We start from the raw sequence: 27,268 nt of genomic DNA on the forward strand, positions 1-27,268 counted from the left end.
AACTACATTTTTAAGATAAATTATATATCTAATTTATTTATTAATGGTCCTGTATTGATGGAACGGTCCACAACCCTATACCCTAGACACCCACCTGAACGACCTAGATACTAAGGAGAAGTCCCTATCTGTTTTATGGGCCTGCTGTAAGCGGCCTGTATGCAGCCAAAATGCGGTCAGAGACCTAGAGCAGCACTGCCCCCTCAAGATTCTGAGCCTGCTTGGCAAGGTTGGTCCTGCAAAGCCAAAGCCCCCTAAAGGGAGAGCATATTATACAAGGAAATTCTCAAAGCTGCTAATGAGAACCTTGAAGACCTTGTACCTAGCCGGTGGGGATTCCGGTGGGGTGCCCCCACCCACGCAGTGGCAGTGCTGGCAACACTAGCTGCAGTAACCCAGGGGGTCACACTCGGACATTCAGAGAGGGGGTATATTATTGTGGCCCTGGTGGCACAAAATCAAAAGTCTGACTGCATGGAGATGCTTGGGAATATGGTCAATACGGGGGACCGTGTTGTGGGTGTTTCAGGGAAAAGGTGTACATTTGACCTCCATCATCTAGGACGTGACAATGGTTAATAAAATCTCTCCATTTCTGCCCATTTTTTTTTGTACGGTCTTACAGGCCTTCTCATACAGCTCCAACTGTATATGCATTCGTAAATCAAGACCTTTCTTGAGTTGGACTCTGGGATGGTGTAACTGTTGAGAATGTGAGCCTATGGTTGTGGGGGGGGGGTGTTGAGTGTGTATGTGGGTATCCCACAACTGTTGCGAAGGAGTAAAAGATGTTAGGGACAATATAGGATGATTCACAAGAATATAATAATTGCTTGCAATAATGTCATTTTGCTAATGGCGAGACTGGTGAGAGGTAAAATCCTTTGCATAAGTTGCCTACATTACTACAAATATTAATAGCTAATTATGGAAATTAAGAAACAGGATTTTGACTGCTATATATAGTACAAATTGAGTCGAGGGCGATGGAAATGCATTTGGTGGTTGATCTACTTCTGTTCTGTAAATGGCACTGTGTGCTCTTTTTGAAGGATGGATCCCAGTCTTTTCAGGGCTATGGGATACAGGGGGTCGGGGGTGGTCTGCTGGGCATTGGGATGACAACTCAACTCGGGATGAGGAGGGCTTTTAGCGGGTGGAATAGTGGGTACCAATTGGAGGTTTACTTAGTAGCAATGCAAATATCATGGTACAGCTATATAGACACTCAGTCATGTTACTTTTTAATGGTATGTTTACGAACATATATTTTGATAAATAGAATTGAAAGTTGTATCTCATTATGGTAAGTGGTGAAATAAGTATAGCCAGTTACAACTGTAATGGCTTAGCAGATAATAAGAAAAGACAATCAGTATTTACCTGGCTAAAAGAGAAGGAATATAATATCTATTGTTTACAGGAAACCCATTCAACAATTTTAGATGAAGTTTTGTGGAAWAGGGACTGGTGGGGTGAAATATATTTCTCCCGTGGGCAAAGACATTCAAAAGGGGTTTTAATTAACAGTCATTTTTATCCAAATTTGCAAATTGTCCAAACAGATCATCAAGGTAGATGGATTATTTTAAATATGTTATAGAACAATAAATACATATGGCTTATTAACCTATACGGTCCAAATAATAATGATCCAAGCTTCTTTGAAAATATATATACGAATTTATCAACTCTACAAGCAACATTAGACTCTATTATTATGGTGGGAGATTTTAATACGGTCTTAAATACCTCTCTGGACCGGAAAGGAAATCACACTACAAACTATCACTCTCAGGCACTTAAGGAAATCATGAATGTCATGGATATATTGGAATTAGTGGTATATGGAGACTTAAATACCCTGACCTAGTGACATATACATGGCGGAGGCTTAATCAAGCTAGTCGTCTTGACTACTTTCTTATGCCATTCTCTCTGCCACCAAAAGTTTTAAAAAGTGTTGATAGGGGACAGAATGCGGTCGGATCATCACATAATTGGCATATATATTACTCTTACAGAATTTCCACGTGGGCGAGGATATTGGAAATGTAATCAAAGCCTACTAGATGATAAATTGTTTAGGACAGAAGAATGTATAACTGACATTTTCAGACATAACATAGGTACAGCAGATCCCCTTATTGTATGGGACTCTTTTAAATGTGTCTTTAGAGGCCGTGCAATTCAGTATTCATCTATAGAACAAAAGCAATTCCGATCAAAAGAGTCAATTTTAACAAAGGAAATTGAAGGACTAACAGTACAGTTAGATAGCAATATAAACTGTACCATAGAGGCACAGAAMAAGTTAGAGGAAAATCAAAAAGAAATGGAGGAACTTATTCAAGAAAGATCCAGTGTAATATATTATAAAAATAAAGCGAGCTGGATGGAATATGGGGAAAAATGCACCAAATTATTTTTCAATCTTCAATATAGAAATGCTACCAATTTTTTTTATTGAAACTTGTTACAAATAATGGAGTCACGCATGATTCACCGAATGATATTTTGAAAGAGGAAGTAAAGTACTTTAAGAATATGTTTTCGTTTCAGTCTCCTCCATCTCCACTAACTGAAACTAATTGTATGGATTTGTTTCCTAATAATAATGTCAAATTAACATCTGTACAGAAAGACTCATGTGAAGGCCAAATTACAGAAGAGGAACTTCTTAATGCAATTAAAGCCTTTAAGTCTGGGAAAACTCCAGGGCTGGATGGCATACCAGTGGAGGTATACAAAACTTTTTTTTATGTACTCAGAGGACCATTATTAGCATGTTTTAACCACTCCTATATAAATGGTAGATTATCAGACACGCAACAAGAAGGTCTGATATCATTATTATTGAAACAGGACCCAAGTGGTAAATATAAAGATCCAGTCCATTTAAAAAATTGGAGACCTCTTACACTTTAGTGTTGATATGCAAAAATCCTAGCAAAATGCTTGCCGCATAGAAATAAAAAAGTATTGTCAGATATTATTCATCCTAATCAGACAGGTTTTTTACATGGGCGATACATTGGAGATAATATAAGACAAGTACTGGAAACAATAGAACACTATGAAATATCAGGGACACCAGGACTGGTTTTCATTGCTGATTTTGAAAAGGCTTTTAATAAAGTACGACTGGAGTTTATATATAAATGCGTAGAATATTTCAATTTTGGGGAATCTCTTATAAAATGGGTTAAAGTTATGTATAGTAACCCTAGGTGTAAAATAGTAAATAATGGCTACATCTCAGAAAGTTTTAAACTATCTAGAAGAGTAAAACAAGGTCGTCCATTATCGGCATATCTGTTTATTATTGCCATCAAAATGTTAGCTGTTAAAATTGATCAAACAATAATATTAAGGGATTAGAAATCCGTGGCTTAAAAACTGTGTCATTGTACGCTGATGATTCATGTTTTCTTTTAAAACCACAATTAGAATCTCTCCACGGCCTCAAAGAGGGTCTAGATTCTTAATAGAGGATCTAGATGCTATCCTCTCTGGATTAAAAAAAGTATTTGATCACAAAYAAATGCTAATTTTACATTACCGTGTAGTTTACCAATTAAATGGTCTGACGGAGATGTGGACATACTCGGTATACAAATCTCAAAAGAAAGAAATTATCTCACTCCAATTATTTTTTTTAGAAAGTTAGCAAAAATAGATAAGATCTTGCTACKATGGAAAGGAAAATACCTGTCTATTTGTGGAAAAATAACCCTGATTAACTCTTTAGTCATACCACAGTTTACCTATTTGCTCATGGTTATGCCTACACCTAGTGACCTGCTTTTTAAATTATGAACAAAAAATATTCAATTTTATTTAGAATGGCAAGCCAGACAAAACTTAAAGGGCCTATTTATATAACGAATATGAATTCGGAGGGAAGAAATTATTAAATATTAAAGCATTAGACCTCTCACTAAAGGCATCAGTCATACAAAAGTTATACTTAAAACCAAACTGGTTTTCTAGTAAATTGGTAGGAATGTTTCATCCAATGTTCAAGAATGGCCTTTTTCCCTTTATTCAGGTTACACCTGCTCACTTTTGGTTGTTTGAAAAGGAAATAATCTCCAAAATACCCAGTCTCAAATCTCTGGAAGACTGTAACAGGTTTCCCTCAAGAATTTCCCTGTATTTAGCGCCATCCATCATTCCTTCAATTCTGACCAGTTTCCCAGTCCCTGCCGATGAAAAACGGTGTTCTTGGGGATGGTGTTCTTGGGGTAATGAGAGGTGTTTGGGTTTGCGCCAGACATAGTATTTTCCTTGATGGTCAAAAAGCTCAATTTTAGTTTCATCTGACCAGAGTACCTTCTTCCATATGTTTGGGGAGTCTCCCACATGCCTTTTGGGCTAGCACCAAACATGTTTGCTTATTTTGTTCTTTCAGCAATGGCTTTTTACTGGCCAGTCTTCCGTAAAACCCAACTCTGTGGAGTGTACGGCTTAAAGTGGTCCTATGGACAGATATTCCAATCTCCGCTGTGGAGCTTTGCAGCTCCTTCAGGGTTATCTTTGGTCTCTTTGTTGCCTCTCTGATTAATGCCCTCCTTGCCTGTTCTGTGAGTTTTGGTGGGTGGCCCTCTCTTGGCAGTTTTGTTGTGGTGCCATATTCTTWAAAAAAAATTATAATGGATTTAATGGTGCTCCGTGGGATGTTAAAAGTTTCGGATATTTTTTTATAACCCAACCTGTTTGGAGAGATCCTTGGTCTTCATGGTGCCCCTTGCTTAGTGGTGTTGCAGACTCTGGGGCCTTTCAGAACAAGTGTATATATACTGAGATCATGTGACAGATCATGTGACAATTAGATTGCACACAGGTGGACTTTATTTAACTAATTATGTGACTTCTGAAGGTAATTGGTTGCACCAGATCTTATTTAGGMGCTTCATAGCGAAGGGGGTGAATACATATGCACGCACCACTTTTCCGTTTGTAATTTTTTTCATTGGTGGGTGGGAGGGGAGTTTTTCTGGCCACTGAGCCCAGGTTAATGAGGCCACATTGTTAAAAAAAAGGCAGCCAAAAAGTTAATGAATCCATACAGCCGAATAATAGTTCATAATAGATCAATATTCCACATTTTTGTCATAATAGTAGAAACAAGTTTGGTTCATAATAATGGACTATTCCACCTGGACAGAGTTCCCGTGAATTGTTTTACGCAATATGATTGAAAACGTGACATTCATTGAAATGAAGCTGCAGCAGTGAGGTGCTTTCAGAGCGGGACAGAGAAAATAAAAAGAAGGAAAGAAAATAGGTAATTGTTCTGTTAAAATTCTAAGTTATTGCATTTATTTAGTAAAAAGACAGTAACTGCTGATAATACTGCTATTGTTGTCAAGGCAGAGGACAGGACATGTATGTGTACAGCGCCCCTGTATGATACACTGCATTCGGAAAGTATTCAGACCCCTTGACTTTTTCCATGTTTTCTGACCCTTTTCTCAGTACTTTTTTTAAATTTTTTAATATTTTTTTATTTTTATTGTATCCCCCTTTTCTCCCCAATTTTCGTGGTATCCAATCGCTAGTAATTACTATCTTGTCTCATCGCTACAACTCCCGTACGGGCTCGGGAGAGACGAAGGTCGAAAGTCATGCGTCCTCCGAAGCACAACCCAACCAAGCCGCACTGCTTCTTAACACAGCGCGCCTCCAACCCGGAAGCCAGCCGCACCAATGTGTCGGAGGAAACACCCTACCGGCCAAACCCCCCCTAACCCGGACGACGCTAAGCCAATTGTGCGTCGCCCCACGGACCTCCCGGTCGCGGCCGGCTGCGACAGAGCCTGGGCGCGAACCCAGACTCTGGTGGCGCAGCATAGCACTGCGATGCAGTGCTCTAGACCACTGCGCCACCCGGGAGGCCCTCTCAGTACTTTTTTTAAGCACCTTTTGCAGCGATTACAACCTCGAGGCTTCTTGGGTATGATGCATGGCACACCTGTATTTGGGGAGTTTCTCCCATTCTTCTCTGCAGATCTTCTCAAGCTCTGTCATGTTGGATAGGGAGCGTCGCTGCACAGCTATTTTCAGGTCTCTCCAGAGATGTTTGATGGGTTCAAGTCCGGGCTCTGGCTGGGCCACTCAAGGACATTCAGAGACTTGTCCTGAAGCCACTCCTGCTTTGTCTTGGCTGTATCTGAGGTCTTAAGCACTCTGGAGCAGATTTTCATCAAGGTTTTCTATGGACTTTGCTCCGTTCATTTTTCCCTTGACCCTGACTAGTCTCCCATTCCCTGCCACTGAAAAACATCCCCACTGTATGATGCTGCCACCACGATGCTTCACCGTAGGGATGCTGCCAGGTTTCCAACAGACGTGACGTTTGACATTCAGACCAAAGACTTCAATCTTGGTTTCATCAGACCAGAGAATGTTGTTTCTCATGGTCTGAGAGTCTTGAGGTGCCTTTTGGCAAACTCCAAGCTGTCATGTGCCTTGTACTGAGGAGTGGCGTCCATCTGGCCACTCTACCATAAAGGCCTGATTGGTGGAGTGCTGCAGAGATGGTTGTTCTTCTGGAAGGATCTCCCATCTCCACAGAGGAACTCTGGAGCTCTGTCAGAGTGACCATCGGGTTCTTGGTCACTTCCCTGACCAAGGCCCTTCTCCCTCGATTGCTCAGTTTAGCCGGGCGGCCAGCTCTTGGAAGAGAATTGGTGGTTCCAAAATGGAAAAGGTCAAGGGGTCTGAATACTTTCCGAATGCATTGTACATGGGCTACATATAGTAAGATAGAGGGGAGCTGTTTCGCTCGCTCGGATGCTTTCTCCGGTGAGATAGTTTCTGCAACTTGCGAATTGAATTAAAGTTGGCAGGTGCACAGTGCACTGTTCAGATGCTGGAATGTTTTGGGATGACCGTGCAAAAGTAACCTACTTTTTAAAATGATTTGTTTGACAGTCAGACTGGCCTCTGCCTGGGGCCTCCAAATCACTAAGTCCGCCCTTGTGCAAGAGCGAGAGGGGAAGCCGTAGCATTTCATGGTATGACTCCATAATGCTTTAACGGCTTGATTTACAAGTGCAGCATTTCATTTAAAGGGTTTTAAAATGTCAACAACAACAAGAGTGTTACTATTGTGACTTGCTTCTTTGTTTTTTCTCCCTATAGTGTCCCGGTTGAGTAATCTACAGTTGTCTAAWGAAATTTGACTGTTAGTGTAGATGCAAAGCGTAGACTGTGGATCGGAACTGAATGGAGAATCAGGCTTTAGAGTCATTGTTTGTCTCTCATCTTTACTCATCACAGGTACATTTATCACATTAGCAACCAGAACCCAAAGTCTGGGAAAGGTTCTGAAGGAGCAGATGCAAAGTTGGGTAACTGAATGACGGTTTGTGCTGTTTGTTCTGTCATTCTGTTAGCATCATTCTGTTACCAAATTTTGCATCTGCACTGTTCTTCAAGTTAGTGTTTTTGTAAGAATGTCTGTGGAAATTGCTAAAAGTAGTTGTATGGTTTGTTTAACTTTGCAATCATTGGTTTTTCTTTGACATACAGTTTAGAGGGGGTAATCTTAGTCTCGCCATCATTCTGTTCCCGTGGAATTGCCCTCTGTGGATTCAATGTCAGAGAAGAAGTGTTATTTTCACCCTGACACAGAAACTTTCCTGAACTCCCTAATCCCTAACAGAAAGTAAACACCTTCTATGTTCCCTTTTTTTACTCCCCAAACTCATCCGTTTTATTTTGTGTAATAAATAGAGATGTGAGTCAGAGCGACATTATTCCAAAACGGGAGGGAAAGTTAGGGCGTATCGACAGCTGCACCAAGTGAAAGTAGAAACTCAGTAAATAAGGGCCAGTGCCAAACACCTCCTGTGACCTCACACATGCGCACACACACACCTCAAACTCACAGCAACCGTCAGATAAAACATGTATGTCTGACTTCGCCTAGCTGCCAGGAAACACTAGGAGCTGTCATTCACTGTCATTAGATGGGCCTGCAATGTGAATGTACATTCATGCCACGTAGAATAGAATAACAACATACACTTCCTGACTGTGTACACATAGATAACCCTATAGCCTTCCATAACATCATGCCTAGTGAGATCACTAGCCCAGTCTCTATTCTGGAATGGAATTGTATGCATGGAATGTGATGAGTGACTGTTTTGGCTTTGAGTAACCATTCCAGTCACCATATTCAGTCACAAAGTAGGCTATAGAATTCTCCATGGACATAAATAATCCAATGGAGAAATAAATCCTCTGAACTCAGAAACAATGCAGCACTTAATGCGAAGTGTGTGTGTTTGTGTGTTTGCGTTGTGTGTGTGTGTGTGTGTTTCTGTGTGTAGGGGAGCTTAAAGGCCAGCTTTCGAGCCTCTCACCATGCTCTCTTAACTTAAGTGTGCCATTACTGGCAGCTCCCCGGCTATGAGGGGATGAGATTATAAATAAGTTATTCTCTCCGAGGCCAGCTGTTGGGATGCCACCCATCGTGATCCTTGGTCATAACGGAGCGTGGCGCTGCCAGCCTGTCAACCGTTGCATGCCAATCACACTCTGCTGGGCTCTGAATCTCATCTCCTACCGCCGCCTCTGAAACAAAAACATCACGAAATGGGCCTACAACCGACATGGCGTAATCATTTAAATTGTCAACGCCTCGGCTCTCAGCGGACGCCACTGCTCTTGTGAATTCCCCCGCAAGCCATATCATTCAAACAGTTGATGATGAACAGAAATAATTAACATGAAAGGAAAGAATGAAACCAAAAAAAGGGAAGAAAGCCATGTTATTTAAGACCGACAACGTGGGTCAATGCGAATGCACTGAGGCTTCAGATAACCCTAAGTTCTGGGAGGTCCCATGTTGAAATGCTGTTGCTTTGGCTTTGTTAAAATTAACTTGGTGTGCAGTAGCTAGCTAGTGTTTGTCAGGTGTGTGTGTGTGTGCCTGCCTGCCCTGTGTGAGTGTGTGTGTGTGCATATACTGTGTGTGTGTGTGTGGTGTGTGTGTGTGTGTGTGTGTGTGTGTGTGTGTGTGTGTGTGTGTGTGTGTGTGTGTGTGTGTGTGTGTGTGTGTGTGTGTGTGTGTGTGTCTGTGGGGGTGGGTGTGTTGTGGTGTGTGTCGGTGTGTGTGTCGGTGTGTGTGTCGGTGTGTGTCGGTGTGCAGGGTGGGCACTGTGGAAGTATGTTAAACCTGATGGCAGATAGCCATCTTTGATTGCACTAGTCTTCCTGTGGTCTGCAATCCTCATGACCACTTCCTCTCTTCCTACGAGATCCGTAATGAAATGTTTCTAATTTTCTACCAGAGCCGCCTTGTCTCMCTCTAAACAGTGTTTTCAGCTCTGCAGGATTGAGCTGGAGAAAGGAATGGGTGGCGGAATCCAATTCACAATAGCCCACAATATCTTCACGACTCTCTGGATAATTTAATGTCCCCGCCTTCCTTCTAAACCAGAATGGCTGGAGCAATAATTACAGAGGAGAATTAGAAGCAGGAGGGAAGAATGCAAGGAGATTTATCCCACCAATGGGAGCCTTTGTTTGGCCCCTTTTGAGCCAAAACGGGATGTTTCTGCAAGAGATGCTTTAATCTTATTACAACCAGAGTAATGGCAGAGACATGACATAGCTGTCAGAGCCACTATGGAGGTTTGCACACCAAAGCCCCCCTAGGAATTCAATGTGTTATGTTTTAGTAAAAAAAGTATTAAAATTAAATTTGAGTCCTAAAAAGTTGTAAACGGGAGCCATGTTGTAAACAGGAGGGAAGTGTCACAAGGCCATGCAAAGTTTACACTTTGGCTGTTGGCCAACTAAATACACTCCCTGGGTTTATGCTGAAAGGGTGAAGTCATGTTTGAACTTCTGCTCAACTAAGTACATTCCCAGGGTTTACGTTGAAAAGGTCAAGTCCTGTTTGAACTGGAATTCCATCTATTCATACAAGGTGACAAACCATAGGCCATTACCATAGTGTGTGATATTCACTAGAACAGTCTTCTATAATCTACAGGAAATATATTTTTTCTATACTCTCTCACTAATGTGTTTAGACAATCAGGGATTGAGATGCAGTCAACCTCCATCCCCATGTCCCCTTTACTGTTTCTCTTTTCATTCTACTCTCAGAGAGCGAGTGCAAAACACACACACATACACACACACACACACACACACACACACACACACACACACACACACACACACAACACACACACACACAAACACACCCCTGTGGTGCGGAGGACAAGGTGTTGTGCCTTGACCATGAAGGTGGTATTATGTGTCCATTATTGTGTGCTGTTCATCATGCCGCTCCACAGACACAGAAGATTGCTTGTCCAAATGGAGCCCATAGCTTCACAAGGCTGAGGCTGATGGAATATTGTGTGTTTGTGTGTGTGTGCGTGGCTACTATGTTCGCATACGTGTGCAGAGAAAGACTGGGATCTTTCTCTGCACAAATATTCATCATGACATGGTGTGAAGCCTGAAACAGACACAGGCGMGGGAAATCCCTCCATCATCAAATATAGTCACTGTCCTCATCACACACCGATCCTTATCTCTGCCAGCTCCAATCTTATCGCCAAGCCTGCATCTGTCCTTGTCCTAGCTACAGAATCCGTGTCAGCCTTTTTCTCCAATCCCGAGTCAGAGCCTCAGTGCAAGCCCCAGTCACACGTCCACATTTGTCCACCTCTGCCTTTCATCACGGCCCAGGCACTGACCAAGAATCACACATTTTGGTCGTTATCAAGATTTCTTCTCCCCCAAACATGATACATTTGTTTGTCAGCTTAGCCTCCTAGCTCTCATCTGTCTTTGATACCATTAGCAAGACAGGTGTCCAGTCTCTTAATAGGCTTTGATCTAAAATACACTGGCTCACTTTACAGTCGAGCAGTTGCAATTTCTCTTCTTTGTCTACCTCTGCGCTCTCCCTCTCTCTCTCTTTTTCATTGTGTCATCCTCTTCCTTTCTTGAATCCCAATGTATAAAGAAGCCTCCTGTTTCTCAAATCCTTGTCAGATGCAGTCGCCACGTGTTCGGAATGCCAATTCTCTCGTCCTATTTAACCAAAAGTCTGCATTGCTGACCAGCTGTCTAGTAAGTTTGTATTCATGCGTAGCAGCTTCATAACATCTTTACTTCCTGCTCTGCCTTCCAGGCTTTGTGAAGCGACACAAGACAGCTAATATCAAGTATTTTATCTCAGTTCTCTGTGGATGCCTTTCCCTCCCTGTCTTTCTCTTGGTATTGGGTGTTCTGCTGGCGTTTCTAACATTTGTGTCTATCTGAGTACGTGATGAGCCTTGGCAAACAGTCGGCACCAGCCATCCAGCCCTCAAGGTGATGCTGCAGAACACCAACCCTCTCGTCTCAGAAACATAACACTGTCTGTGAGACAGGCGGGCTGTTATTAAAAACAACACAAGATACTATCCTTCTCAAAAACCTGGACATTAATTCTAAATCTGCAGTGCCGTTTCTATCTGAACTGTATCACTTACTGAGGAATTATTGCAGGCATTATTCGAGGACTTTGAAAGGACACGTTTGACACCCCTCTCTTTCGTTTCCGTTTTAGCTTGTCAATCTCTCAGCTTTCACAAAATAAATAGACAGCTTTCCCATCATCCAGATGTCAGTGTGATACTGTTGCTGTGGCTTCTAAGGAACAGATTTGTTAGTAGTGGAGGACATGGTTGCCGTGGCAACCTCAGACCCATGCTATTTCTGTTCCAGTGGATACTCTACTCTTCTCTGTATCCACTGCCCATTGTTCCCTCTAAGCTGCGGGCTTGAAGCTCCACCGGGACTGCCACGCAGAAGAAATATCAGGGTGCGCAGAGAAGCACGAGATTGAACTTCACTCAGCTTTCTAGAGTTTTCCCCGTTAGTTAACACTATCAACTTTTACTGTGGCAATTGTGATCAAATCAATGTAATATTAGCCACTTTCAATGCAACATACCAAAACAAAACAAACTATGCAAGAGATTTTGTTATAGACAGAACACATTGGAATACGATTCTATTGCATTGACAGGCACGACTCAGGCCCATACTCTACACAGACAGGTGCGCCATAACCAATCAGAGCTGTAGTTGTCAGGTTTTGGCCAGGACTGTTCAGGTTTTGGTCACTAGATGTCCCCATTGCACCTTTTTTGTACCTTTTGTTTTTTCCTTGCTCTAATTATTGTTTGCACCTGTGTGTCGTTCCCTTGTTAGTATTTAAACCCTGTGTGTTCCTCAGTTCTTTGCTCAGTGTTTGTATGTTAGCACCCAGCCCCAGCCTTGTTGTAAACATATATTTCTCTTTTTGGATTTTCCAGAGGTTCTCTGGTTTAGTGCTTGTGTATTTTTGAGTAGTCTTTTGAGGTTTGTTTTTCCCTGCTGTTTTTACCACTTTGTGGAGTTTCTTTGTATTTTGGAGGATTTCCATTTTGTGCCTCTTGGCTTTATTTTTGGACGTGGTGGATTTATATTCTTTGCCTGAAGATCTTGTCCTTTTATTAAACCACCATCTCTAGTACTGCTGAGTCTGCCTCATCTTCTGGGTTCTGCCGACTATTAGTGACTGTTTCTCTCACCGGGTCTTGACAGTAGTAGGCCAACATGCAAATAGACCATTGCCATATATGGATCTGTGCCAATCACTTTGAACTGGACTGTTTTTACAGCATGAGCGGTTCTGAGTAGATTTTCTTGAGATCAAAGGAAGATCTACATGTAGCGATATGTGCACATTTGTACATTTGCTCATATCTTTGCTAGTTATTAGCCCAGTTATAGCTAATTTGTAGTTCGCAATGGGGGAGTGATTTGCTTCCTACAAGAGCACAAAACATTTTATTTTTTAATTAAAGGGGCAATGTTGTATTTTGAGACAGGCTTGAATAAGATAAATAGCCAATAGGCAGAGGATAGCATAATTTGTCTGATTCTCTGTAATAAGGGTATGGGAATAACAATGCATTTTATTTTTTAAAGTGGTTTCTTGCATCAAACAACATAACATTTTCAGCCACCTCCTTGTCTGAAGGACAAGTGGATAAACGGGATAATGTCAAGCTCTGCAAGTTTTTTTCAAAAGTCTCATGGAATGTATGCCTACATTAAACACCACACATTGACTGCTACTGTAGGCTGAACGATAGAACAGTTATTTCCATGTTAAAATGCAGTGGCCACTCCTTAGCCAGTCCTTTTGCCCCATCTCGTTCAACAAAAATCTTTTGTATGATCTCTTATGCACGATTTTAGGCCCAGATTTTGGAACTTTGTCTTTCCTGGATATAGCCACTATATTGTGCATCCAATGGGTAGGGATACAGCTTTAGGACAAAGTTATACAGTATTAGTAAAAATGTGATCGATACATGTGGATGATCTTGTTCCTGTAGTGTTTGTAAACATCCTGGTAGGTTGATTAATAATCTGAACCAGATTACAGGCACTGGTTACAGTGAGAAGCGTCCTCTTGAGCGAACAGCTTAATGAAAACCAGTCAATATCCAGGTCCCCAAGAAAGTAGACCTCTCTGTTTACATCACATACACTATCAAGCATTTCATACATATTACTTTGATAATGACTGTTAGAACTTGCTGGCCTATAGCAACACCCCAGAAGAAAATACTTTAGATGTGCCAAGTGAACCTGCAACCACAACACTTCAGTAACACTTGACATAAGATATTCTCTAAGCAATACAGGGATATGACTCTGAATATATACAGCAACACCTCCCCCATAAGCATTTCTGTCTCTTATATAGATGGTATATCCTTGTGTTGCCACTGCTGTATCATCAAATGAATTATCTAAGCAAGTCTCAGAAATGGCTAGTATAAATCAAATCAAATCAAAGTTTATTTGTCACGTGCGCCGAATACAACAGGTGTAGACCTTACAGTGAAATGCTTACTTACAGGCTCTAACCAATAGTGCAAAAAAAGGTATTAGGTGAACAATAGGTAGGTAAAGAAATTAAACAACAGTAAAAACAGGCTATATACAGTAGCGAGGCTATAAAAGTAGCGAGGCTACATACAGACACCGGTTAGTCAGGCTGATTGAGGCAGTATGTACATGTAGATATGGTTAAAGTGACTATGCATATATGATGAACAGAGAGTAGCAGTAGCGTAAAAGAGGGGTTGGCGGGTGGTGGGTGGCGGGACACAATGCAGATAGCCCGGTTAGCCAATGTGCGGGAGCACTGGTTGGTCGGCCCAATTGAGGTAGTATGTACATGAATGTATAGATAAAGTGACTATGCATACATGATAAACAGAGAGTAGCAGCAGCGTAAAAAGAGGGGTTGGGGGGGGTTGAATTTTATCTGATGTTAGTAAGTTATTATTTTCATGAGCCTTATTTCTAAGGCTATATATATTAATTTGTGCTATTTTCAGCCCTTTCCTGGGTAGCTTATCAAAGATGACATCATATGGAAAAGAGAAAACAAAGCAAGAGAAAAAATATATATTCAGAAGTTCATTAATCAATTTCTGTGTTTGTGTGCTGTGTATCAAAAGTAAAAGTATAATTCATTTCAATTCCTTATATTAAGCAAACCAGACAGCACCATTTTCTTCATTTACGGATAGCCAGGGGCACACTGCAACACTTAGACACAACTTGTTTAGTGAGTCCACCAGATCAGAGGGAGTAGGGATGACCATGGATGTTCTCTTGATAAGTGCTTGAATTGGACCATTTTCCGTTCAAAATGTAACCAGGACTTTTGGTGTCAGGGAAAATGTATGAAGTAATTGATACATTATTTTCTTCAGGAATGTAGGGAAGTAAAAGTAGTCCAATATATAAATATTAGTAAAGTACAGATACCCCCCAAAAACTACTTAAGTAGTACTTTAAAGTACTTTACACCACTGTTAAAATGTTATGTATGGGATGCATTTTCTTCATTGTTTTTTATGGTAGGCCACTCTGGTAGGCCTACATTATGATCAAATAGCCACAGTAGCCTACTTGACCACTGTTAAAACTATAACTTAAAGTGGGTATAGCCTCATTGTTCACAGTAAAAGCGAGCCGGAAGAATCTTCACAACGTTCAAGTTTGCGCTCAACAGACCAGAAATTTGCTCAGTGATTAACTTTTTTTGAGGGAACATTGCCTCCGCCCTCCTCCACACGCCTCTGCCTCTCCTACACATCTCCCATCCCTCCTGCGCTTTGTTATCCTCCTCCTTTTCACTCTCTCCTACACACCTCCCATCCCTCCTCTTTCTCCTATACATCTCCCTCCCTCGCTTCATCCATCTCTATCTTCCATATCCTCTTCCATTTCTCACTTTCCCGTTTTCTGTCTGCGACTACATTTTGTTAGCAGCTCAGCTTACCCCCCCAGCTCCATGAGTCCCCCACTCCCCTCCCTCCCCCCCAACCCAATCTCCAGGATTTGAGCTCTGAGCTCCCCTGTGGCATACAGTCTGACACTAACCTCTATAGGAGCAGACAGAGCCAGTCAGTCAGCCAGCCAACCATTCAGTCAACCAGCCAACCAGTCACCCAGACAGCCAACCAACTAACCAACCAACCAACCAGCCAGTCAGTCTGTCAGCCAACCAGCCAGTCAGCCAACCAGCCAGTCAGTTCGATGGTCAACCAGCCAGTCAGTCCGCCAGCCAGCCAACCAGCCAGCCAGCCAGCTAGTCCACCAGCCAACCAGCAAGGTCACCAGCCAGCCAGGTCACCAGCCAGCCAGTCAAAAAAACTGTGGTATGGTCTGCATTCTGGGGCCCTTACAGGGAGAAGGATAAAGACAGAGGGAGGAAATGAAGTGCTGAGCCTCCGACCACATGGGCATTGGTATCTGAGCCTTATCTGCAGCCTCCATAACAACATCCAGTCCCCTGCAGGTCCAGATATGCATCTAAATGTGTGTCTGGCCAGGCCGGGCCGCATGCTGACGTATGTAGAGCGGCTAGCGGCTTTCTCTCTCAAACCTCCCCTGAGGTCACACATATCAGTCTAATGGCCAGTGTCTGTCTCTCTCTGAGCCCTGGATAGGATGTAGGGACTCTAAGCTAACTGGCCACTGTGAGGATTGGCTGAAGGTAGGCTCAGAGAAACAGATGAACCCGTCCCTATGACGGGTGGTCAGTCGGAGTTCCTCCTGGAGAGAGATGTTGATATTATGTCAGGTCAAAGGCCATAGCTGGAAATGATTGTCTTGCGTGACCAAGGTTTCATATAAACAGACATCCTCCTCAACCTATGGCCCAGAAACTATCAGGAACTATTAGATTTAGGAACATTTTAAACAAAGCTAGAGCACATTGCATTCTAACTGTTGATCCAGAAATCAATCCAACTGTTGTCGCTGGAAGGCACATCCTCTGGTTAACCACAGACACCAACCTTTATAACTTGTTGTTGGGTAGCGGTGAAAAACTACTGAGTTATTGTTTTTGTTCAGCTGGAGGATGGTGAAAACAGAAACATGTCCTGTGGATTTGGTAAAGGAAAGGTTTGAAGTGTGTGACAAGCAAACAATGTGGCCCGTTGAGGTGGCCGGCGTCGAGGCATCGATGGGAGACTGGTGACAGACAGTCTCTCTGCTAACGGTAGCTCCGGTCTGGAGGACTTGGAAGACGTCTAATCCTGGGGTGCCACAGCAGGACCTAGTTATCCCTTTTGCACAGGAGAAAGGATGTCTGGTGTCTTCTCCTAAAATGGCAGCACCAGAGTTGTGATCCAGGATACACATTGAGCCAAGCCAGCCAAACTCTTTCAAGTATCTGTCAGCCTTTTGACAGTGTCTTCCCATTGATACCCTACCAACACCCAGTGGTGGAATGGCAATGATGGAGAGAGACAGAGGGATGAGAGGAAGTAGGTACCGGTAGTTTGTTTATGCACCTCTACCCACCACCTCTTCCCTCCCTTTCTGCTCTCTGGGGTATCTTTATGCCCTTAGAGCAGGGTGACAAACTCATTTTGTTTATGCACCTCTACCCACCACCTCTTCCCTCCCTTTCTGCTCTCTGGGGTATCTTTATGCCCTTAGAGCAGGGGTGACAAACTCATTTTGTTTATGCACCTCTACCCACCACCTGTTCCCTCCCTTTCTGCTCTCTGGGGTATCTGTATGCCCTTAGAGCAGGGTGACAAACTCATTTTGTTTATGCACCTCTACCCACCACCTCTTCCCTCCCTTTCTGCTCTCTGGGGTATCTGTATGCCCTTAGAGCAGGGGTGACCCAGGGGCCGTATTCATTCTTCAACGAGGTCCGGGATGCCGCACTGAAAATTGGTTATATTTCCTCACCGTCAAAATGATTAGTGAGCTGGACACAGTCAAGAAACTGTGGAAATGTAGGTCCATTATTATTTCAACACAGTTTTGATTTTTTATTTGTCATTTTAAAGTATATTGAGTTCACTCACCCCCCCCCCATATTTTTTGTTGAGGAAATAAAAACTCAAAATATCTTATTTTTTATTACTCAAACCACCTGCGGGCCGGATTGGTATGTTGCGTGCCTTAGAGGATGAGTACTGTAGTTAGCTGTCCATAAAATCGGCTGACCGCCAGTTACCTTCTTGACCCTTTAATGTCACCTTCCAACAAAATGCCACCAACTGTTGTTGTTTGGATATGCCAATGTTTGGTGCCCTTGGTTTGCCAAGCCAATACCCAAAGAGACGCCAATACACAGAGAGAAAGAGAGAGGATAAGCATTATTCAAAGGCTTGACTTTTGCTCCCTGCCTCTCTAGTGAGATGGCTGTTGTTGAAAGTGGCCTTAGCGGCCTGGCTGTGCTTTGTTTAAATTGGTACCAAGGCCAGGGAAAATAAAAATAGAGATGGAGAGAAGGAGAGAGAGAAAGATGTGGAAAGAGCGATGGAAAGAGAGAGCGGTTAAAGAACTGACTCGTTTGAACCGACTGAACTGAAAACAGGCATTTATCCAACTTTCCTGGCATTCAATTTTGTTGTTGTTGTTTTCAATTACACGTCCTGATATTTTCTGACGGGTTTGCGGGTCACCTGGGGTCAGCTATTGTCTTTCAAAGCAGCCCTAACAATGTGATGTGATAGCTGCTGTCTCCGTGGCTTCCCCTGTGAAAGCGTTCATTATCTATGACACAGACAGCAATATGAAAACCTTAACCATACTTTCAGAGCCACATTGGTCTCATGGGGTTAAACGTGTGCATATGTTTCAGAGCTGGAATGGGGATCCAATGACTTCTGATTTCCCCTGTTCAAACAGTATTATTTATTTAGCTAGTGTTTCATAGGCAGAGAATGTGACCCTCTGCTCCCTCTCTCCCATTCTCTTAACGACACTGGAAAACTCCTCTTTGACCTGCTGTAAAAACGTGATATAGCAAGCTGTTATTGATTGAAGTGTGTTTTCATGGAGACTACAGATGTTCCTCACTCGATCTGATGGGGTTCTAAGTGGTACTCCTATGGATATGAAGSGAGTAGAGTATACACTGAGTGTACAAAACATTAGGAACACCCTTCTAATATTGAGTTGCAACCCCTTTTGCCCTCAGAACAGCATCAATTTGTCGCGGCATGGACTCTACAAGGTGTCGAAAGTATTCCACAGGGATGCTGTGCCATGTTGACTCCAACGCTTCCCACAGTTGTGTCAATGGTGTCTTTTGGGTGGTGGACCATTCTTGATACACACAGAAAACTGTTGAGTGTGAAAATCCAGCAGCGTTGCAGTTATTGACACACTCAAACCAGTGTGCCTGGTACCTACTACCATACCCTGTTCAAAGGCACTTACATCTTTTGTCTTGCTCATTCACCCTCAATGGCACACATACACAATCCATGTCTCAATTGTCTCAAGGCTTTAAAGACCTTCTTTAACCTGTCTTCTACCCTTCATCTACACTGATTGAAGTGGATTTAACAAGTGACATCAACAAGGGATCACTTGGTCAGTATATGGTCAGTCTATGTCATGGAAAGAGCAGGTGTCCTTAATATTTTGTACATTCATTGTATGTGATAGAAGCGGGAGGCTTTGGGAGAGGCTCACCGAGGATTAGGGTTACAATACGCTCCCCACTTAGTTTTGATTGATGAACAATGATTTTTTGACAGAAGAGGGTTAATGTGAGGTGTGTTTGTGTCTGTCTGTGTGTGTGTGTGTCTGTGTGTGTGTGTCTGTGTGTGTGTGTCTGTGTGTGTCTGTGTGTGTGTCAGTTAATCTATTATCATTTTGCTCTTGTCAAGCCGCAACCCCTTCACTTTAATTACAGCCAATAGTGAAGCCACTTGAACCCTAATACTCTAATGGTGAACTGATGAGCCACTCAGGGCCATATGCATCACTCACTCACCTCAACTTTACTTTGTTGTAACCTACTTTGCCTCACACTGAATGCAGCATAAGCTTTCTCTCCTCTCTTCTCTACTCTGTAAGCCTCTAATTGAGCCGCCAGCGTTTGAGAGTTTGTCGCCTCTGCGTTTTTGCTTTGAAAAATAACCTGGCGCTCCGCCCCTATCAGCTCAATTAGAAGTGAGGTCGGGCCTAAGCGTGTGCCTCAGCTCGCTGGTTTTGATGTCCCGCTCTCTCAGCATGTGACTGCAGGGGAGGGAGGCCACAACAACACACCACTCATCTGACTGATGTCTGCTGGAGAAACATGTAGGCATGGGATTGTACAGGGAATGTACTTTCTAGCCTTGCACCCAGGGGAGTGGATAATGCTAGTTGTGTGTGTGTGTGTTGGGTGTAGATGGGAGGGTTGTGTGTTGTGTGTTGGGTGTAGATAGGAGGTGACTGCAGGGGAGGGAGGCCACAACAACACACCACTCATCTGACTGATGTCTGCTGGAGAAACATGTAGGCATGGGATTGTACAGGGAATGTACTTTCTAGCCTTGCACCCAGGGGAGTGGATAATGCTAGTTGTGTGTGTGTGTGTTGGGTGTAGATGGGAGGGTTGTGTGTTGTGTGTTGGGTGTAGATAGGAGGGGTATGTGTGTGTGTGTGTGTTGAGTGTAGATAGAAGGGGTGTGTGTGTGTGTGTGTGTATGGTTGGGTGTAGATAGGAGGGGTTGTGTGTGTGTGTGTGTGTGTGTGTGTGTGTGTGTGTTGTGTGTGTTGTGGTGTGTAGATAGGAGGGGTGTGTGTTGGGTGTTGGGTGTAGATAGGAGAGGTGTGTGGTGTGTTTGGGTGTTGAGTGTAGATAGGAGGGGTGTGTGTGTGTGTGTATGTTGAGTGTAGATAAGGAGGGGTGTGTGTGTGTGTGGGTGTTGGGTGTAGATAGGAGGGGTGTGTGTGTATGTGGGTGTAGATAGGAGGGGTGTGTGTGTGTTGTGTGTGTGTGTGTGTGTGTGTGTGTGTGTGTGTGTGTGTTGTGTGTGTGTGTGTTGGGTGTTGGGTGTAGATAGGAGGGGTGTGTGTGTGTTGGGTGTAGATAGGAGGGGTGTGTGTGCGTTCACGTTTGTCAACATTTTCTGCAGACTAAATATAGAAGTATATAATATATGCAGGACATGCCAGGCCTTAAAAAAGAGAGATAGGGAGTACATGCAGGCGTACGTGCTGCATGTGGTACAATGTGTGTGTGTAGCTCTAAGCACCAGCACCAGAGGGACATAGAGGTCACGCCACAGCGACAGTTAATTATTCAACATTCATTATAATTCCCTGCTAACAACCTGCCTGGCAGGCAGCTAGCAGGCGACGCTTGCCTGACGACTTAAACTGAATTCTTCCGCTGCTCTGTGTTTGCTGCATACTTCAATCTGAGACTGCCATCGTTTGTGGTGACATCAAAATGATGGTTGTCGTACAAAACAAAGTCATCACCGATTGGATCATCTCAACCAATCAGAGTATCAAAGCCAATGACAAATTTTCAAAATGATYCTATACACACGCGTGTTCTGGCTTTGGCCCAACGTCTAGAATGGATTACCATTATAGAAATCCTCGGGGAGGTACTCAGATCCAGACTCATTGTGCTGTGCTGTGGCATAGCGTTTAGCAGGAGCAAGGAGTTTGGGTAGCCAGGCAAAGGCAACGCTAACTAATGACTGGAAGTGGTCATACTATGATTGTACAGCACCACCCTATAGCCTACTAGCTAGTCTGACATGAAGGTGATCCATGAAGATGCACTGCAAGCCATAGAAAAAATCCTCATAAAGATATTAGCATCTCTATGGTGCTAAACCAACCCCTATGATGTGCACTGCCGTTTGACTGCAAACCATAGAAATGAACCTTACAGAGATAATATGTCTACTGTGGACATGGCCTCAGCGCTCTGGAACAGATCTTCATTCACTGGACATGCGGAGATCTTAGAGAGAGCTCTAGGAATTAGTTTAAAGGCCACATGAATGTCCCTCCTTTTTCATTTGCCTCTGAGGGGACAGTACTTGGCCACTTTATCTGAGCCCTTGGCTCCGAAATGGAAACTTCATAACTCTCGGACTGGAAGAGACGAGTCCAAGAGCGAGGAATTACAAGAGAGTGGGGAACGGGGAAATGTAGGATTGCAGATTTACAGGTTCTCGCTTATTAAAACGCTGTCCTGGATTTAAAAGTGAACTTGGCACTGGGAGTTTCTGCCTCTGCTGTGAAGCCTCTGAGTCTGATAAATGGCCTTGACTTTGCTGAGTCTGCACTGACTGACTGAATATGCCTGAAATAAGCCAAGTTGTATGGGGAGACGTATTGCTTCAGCACTGCGCTGTCTGTGTCTGTTCTACTGTTCTGCTCCCGAGCTGTGGTATTCTGTTTAAGCCCCAGACAAAGTCAATTCAGTTGTTTTGAATCACACATTAGCTAACCTCTCTTTGATTACTCACACACTGTGACCTCACTCCCTCTGACTCACAGAGCTCCTTAGGAAACCTGAATCCCTAACACAAACAAGCATCTTTCTTTATGACTGGCAACCTCCTCTCCATGCACCACAATTGGTTTACATGGTTGTGGAGGGATATGGAAGGATTAGGACAGGAGCATGGACAGGAAACAGCTCTGTGGAGTGTCTGGATCTGGCAACCCCAGGATGAAGGGACCAAAGCCAGCCATTCCCACATCCATAATTTACTCTTTCTCCAAAATGATGGGTGTGAGCCCCAGATTTAGATGTGAAAATGGTTATTCGAGGTGAAAATGGTTATTCAAGGTTTGTGCATTWCCTGAAGACAGTTAGAGGTCTGCTCACGCCCAGAGCTGGATGTAGTCTAGCCTAGATCTGGCAGAAATAGACAGCTCTGCTCCCTCTCGTCTCCTCCTCTCCAGGGCTTCAGAGTCGTTTGTCTCACTCTAGACTTTCTTKTTTTCTTCTCTCCCTCATTAAGACGATGGTAAAAGACCCTTCCAGATATCCAAGTCTGTTTCTTGGCCTCATCCATTGAAGCGAGCAGTACTTTTTTACCTCTTTGTATGACTAAGACTTTCACTGTTATCTTAATTTCCAACAAAGAATGTATGGAATGCCTCTCCCACCACAGTGTATCAATCATTAACATTTAATATATGGGGTTTGAAATATACCTCTGGAAATGAATGCCTCGGATAACATGGAATGAACCAATGGTTATTTTCTTTCATTTAAGCTCAGTGGAAGTGAATAATTGAGGTGTGTGTGTGTGTGCGCACGTACAGTGTGTTCTGACTGATACTATTATTCAGAGACCAGTGAAGAAAAGGCAGTCTGTTCTGAACCATCACTTTAGACTTGCAGACTTTAAAGTGCAGAAGGTTTTTGAGAATATATGAATACAGATGCATTGTGATGATGATGAAGTACTTGGTTTTGAGTCCATAGAGCCAAGCCAAGTTGTCTTCCATAGCGAAGGGCTGTTAGTGTGGATGTACTCCAGTTTGAGAAGTGCTCCTCCCCTGGGATGTCAAACAGCCTGAGCTGACCTTGGTAGTGGAAAGGAGAGTGGGGTTCGATACTTTCTCTGCCTCTCACTGCCCAGCCCGATCCAGCTGATAGCTGATAATGTAATTACACAGTTTACCACAGCTCAAGCCAACCATTGACTGACTGCTACAATGTGTTAAATGGACAGAGAGAAACTTTGCTTTCAGATACTTGATCTTGTTGTATATGTAAAATCAATATCTACTTACATCATGATTCATTCACCAGACTAATATATATGAATCTAGTGTGAGTGATGTATTGTTGTGAGATCGGATCTGAAACTTGGTCTGTGGCAACAGATTATTTATTTGGGTGTAAAAGTTCACATATTTATTAAAGTGAACCTTCAAAAAACAACAAAGAATAAATGAACGTAAGTTCGTAGCGCACATAGCACTGAACCAAAACGAAACAATATGCCACAAACGCAGGTGGGAAAAGGACCAGACTAAGTATGATCCCCAATTAGAGGCAACGATCATCAGCTGCCTCCAATTGGGAACCATACTCACYCCAACATAGAAATTCAAGACTAGAACACCCCCTAGTCAAGCTCTGACCTATTACACCATAGAGAACCCCAAGGGCTCTCTATGGTCAGGGCGTGACATTAACAAAAAAAAATGATGTAACTTTTATTTAACTAGGCAAGTCAGTTAAGAAGAAATTATTATTTACAATGATGGCCTACCCCGGCCAAACCCGGACAATGTTGTGCACCGCCCTATGGGACTCCCAATCACAGCCAGATGTGATACAGCCTGGAATCAAACCAGGGACTGTAGTGATGCCTCTTGCACTGAGATGCAGTGCCTTATACCACTGCGCCACTTGGGAGCCATTGGTTATTCCATTGTAGTTATGGAATAATGACTGTGTCATTTAATGGGTTGTCACATGGTTTCTACCCAGCGATAACAATAACTTGGGTAGACTATGCACAGTTGTTTGTTATGTTTATCACGTACTGTTAATGAGATTTACCAGAGTGTGAAAGGGAGAATAATAATTGACAGACACCTAATAGTCTTGCCTGCCATAATTATGCGGGAAGATAGCCGACTTCTATTAGTCTTATTATGTGAGCAGTTTCACAGACTGATTCCCTGTCTATGTATCTGAGCTACATGTCTCTTTCTTTTAATTGTGTTCAATAATCTGTCTCTCTGTTGGCTCTCTGTCTCCCTCTGTATCTATCCTAAAAGTGTCCCTGTATCTAACTTCTGCCTCTCCCTCTCTCTCCGTATCTAACTTATATGTCTCTCTGTCTCTCTCTGTCTACGTATTTAACTTTCATGTCTCCGTATCTAACTTCTCTGTCTCCGTATCTAACTTCTCTGTCTCCGTATCTAACTTCCATGTCTGTCTGTCTGTCTGTCTGTCTGTCTGTCTGTCGTCTGTCTGTCTGGTCTGTCTGTCTGTCTGTCTGTCTGTCTTCTCTGTCTGTCTGTTGTCTGTCTGTCTGTCTGTCTGTCTGTCTGTCTGTCTGTCTGTCTGTCTGTCTGTCTGTCTGTTCTGTCTGTCTGTCTGTCTGTCTGTCTGTCTGTCTGTCTGTCTGTCTGTCTGTCTGTCTGTCTGTCTGTCTGTCTGTCTGTCTGTCTGCTCTCTCTGCTCCCTCTCTCTCTCTCTCTCTCTCTCTCTCTCTCTCTCTCTCTCTCTCCTCTCTCTCTCTCTTCTCTCTCTCTCTCTATCTGTCTCTCTCTCTCTCTCTCTCTCCTCTCTCTATCTGTTCTCTCTCTCTCTCTCTCTCTCTCTCTCTCTCTCTCTCTCTCTCTCTCTCTCTCTCTCTCTCTCTCTCTCTCTCTCTCTCTCTCTCTCTCTCTCTTCTCTCTCTCTCTCCTCTCTCTCTCTCTCTCTCTATCTGTCTCTGTATCTAATTCCCACATCTCTCTCTCTAACTCTCTCTCTCTGTCTTTGTAGGTTTTGAGCTGCTGTACCAACCGGAAGTGGTGAGGCTGTACCTGTCTCTGCTAACTGAGAGCCAGAACTACAACACTCTGGAGGCTGCCGCAGGGGCCCTGCAGAACCTCAGCGCCGGACAGTGGACCGTGAGTCTCACACACATAAACACACACACACTGTGATTATGGGGAATAAGGTCTCTGAACCTCAATACGCTGGACAAGTAATTTATCCAAAATGGAGCTCTGCACTGTCAGTACAAAAACACTTCCATTTGGTTACAGTAGTGAGTAATCAGAGTGTGATGTTTTTTCCAGCATTTACACAGTCATTACCATCACTAGTGTAAAGTACAGAGGCCTATCATGTTATTCCCTTCAGGAATAGAATGCTCTTAGTCAGTACTGGCCTATGTTAGGCCTAGAGAGCTTTGTCATTTTAGCTCTATCATGATAAATGTTTTAACACCTATGTTCCATGCRGTAAACATATCCGTTGTCACGGCATTAATCATCACCAGGCTCCAGCACCATGCTCACACCTTCCTGTTCCTCTCAGCTCAGCTCGTTCACAGATCTCTCCATCCACAGCGGTGGCAAAACACAACACAACAGACAGGATGTTAGATTGATTTGAAAACATCCAACATGTATCTCTTGCTGTTAAAATTTGAAACGCTTACACATAACCTGTGGTAACATGTATAATATATGTAGCCTACAGTACATGTATACCATGTATAAACCATGTCACCATTTTAATTTTTACTGTTTTCTATCACTGTTCTGCACTGGTGATTTTTAATAATTAGGTACAGTGCCTTCAGAAAGTATTCATACCACATTGACTTTTTACACATTTTGTTGTGTTATAGCCTGAATTTAAAATAGATTAAATATAGATGTCACTGGCCTACACACAATACCCGATAATGTCAAAGTGGAATTATGTTTTTGCAAATTTTACTAATAAATAAAAATTAAAAGGTGAAATGTCTTGAGTTAATAAGTATTCAACCCTTTTGTTATGGTAAGCCTAAATAAGTTCAGTAGTAAAAATTACCTTAACATGTCACATAATAAGTTGCATGGACTCTGTGTGCAATAATAGTGTTTAACATGATTTCTGAATGACTACCTCATCTCTGTACCCACACATACAATTATCTGTAAGGTCCCTCAGTCGAGCAGTGAATTCCAAACACATATTCAACCACAAAGACCACAGAGGTTTTCCAATGCCTTGCAAAGAAGGGCACCAATTGGTAGATGGGTTACTACAAAGATACAGGTGTCCTTCCTAACTCAGTTACCGGAGAGGAAGGAAACTGTTCAGGGAATTCACTATGAGGCCAATGGTGACTTTAAAACAGTTAGAGTTTAATGGCTGTGATAAGAGAAAACTGAGGATGGATCAAAAACATTGTAGTTACTCCACAAAACATGAGTGAAAAGAAAAAAGCCTGTACAGAATAATAAATATTCCAAAACATGCATCCTCTTTGCAATAAGGCACTAAAGTAATACTGCAAAACATGTGGCAAAGAAGTTAGCTTTATGTCCTGAATATAAAGCATTATGTTTGGGGAAAATCCAACACAACACATCACAGAGTACCACTCTTCATATTTCCAAGCATGTTGGTGGCTGCATCATGTTATGGGTATGCTTGTCATCGGCAAGGACTAGGGAGTTTTTGGGGGGATAAAAAGAAACGGAATAGGGCTAAGCACTGGCAAAATCCTAGAGGAAAACCTGTTTCAGTCTGCTTTTCCACTGGGAGACAAATTCACCTTTCAGCAGGACAATAACCTAAAACACAAGGTCAAATATACACTGGAGTTGCTTACCAAAACGACATTGGGTGTTCCTGAGTGGCCTAGTTACAGTTTTGACTTAAATTGGCTTGAAAATCTATGGCAACTTGAAAATGGCTGTTTAGCAATGATCAACAACCAACTTCACAGAGCTTGAAGTATTTAAAAAGAATAATGTGCAAATATTGTACACTCCAGGTGTGCAAAGCTCTTAGAGACTTACCCAGAAAGACACACAGCTGTAATCGCTGCAAAAGGTGATTCTAACATGTATTGACTCAGGGGTGTGAATACTGTTATGTATACTGAACAAAAATATAAACGCAACATGCAAAAATGTCTAAGATTTTACTGAGTTACAGTTCATATAAGGAAATTAGTCTATTGAAATAAATTCATTAGGCCCTAATCTATGGATTTCACATGACTGGGAATACAGATATGCATCTGTTGGTCACAGATACATTAAAAAAAAAGGTAAACCAGTCAGTATCTGGTGTGGGCACCATTTGCATCATGAACACAACACATCTCCTTCACATAGAGTTGATCAGGCTGTTGATTGTGGCCTGTGGAATGTTGTCCCACTCCTCTTCAATGGCTGTGAGAAGTTGCCAGATATTGGCGGGGAC

At 42.8% G+C, this 27,268-nt stretch overlaps 1 protein-coding gene across 16 annotated transcripts in view; it reads left to right on the forward strand.

The window, feature by feature from the left end:
- LOC111957411 (splicing regulator ARVCF) overlaps positions 1 to 27,268 on the forward strand; it is a 194,995-nt gene that overhangs the window by 155,584 nt on the left and 12,143 nt on the right. For all 16 annotated transcript variants that reach the window (XM_023978214.1, XM_023978220.1, XM_023978217.1 and 13 more), the window contains one exon: positions 24,839 to 24,966. In XM_023978214.1, the coding sequence (XP_023833982.1) occupies positions 24,839 to 24,966 (128 nt within the window). The remainder of the gene's footprint in view (positions 1 to 24,838; positions 24,967 to 27,268) is intronic.

This window comes from Salvelinus sp. IW2-2015, linkage group LG33, assembly GCF_002910315.2.
Source record: "Salvelinus sp. IW2-2015 linkage group LG33, ASM291031v2, whole genome shotgun sequence".
NCBI classification, from domain to species: domain Eukaryota; kingdom Metazoa; phylum Chordata; class Actinopteri; order Salmoniformes; family Salmonidae; genus Salvelinus; species Salvelinus sp. IW2-2015.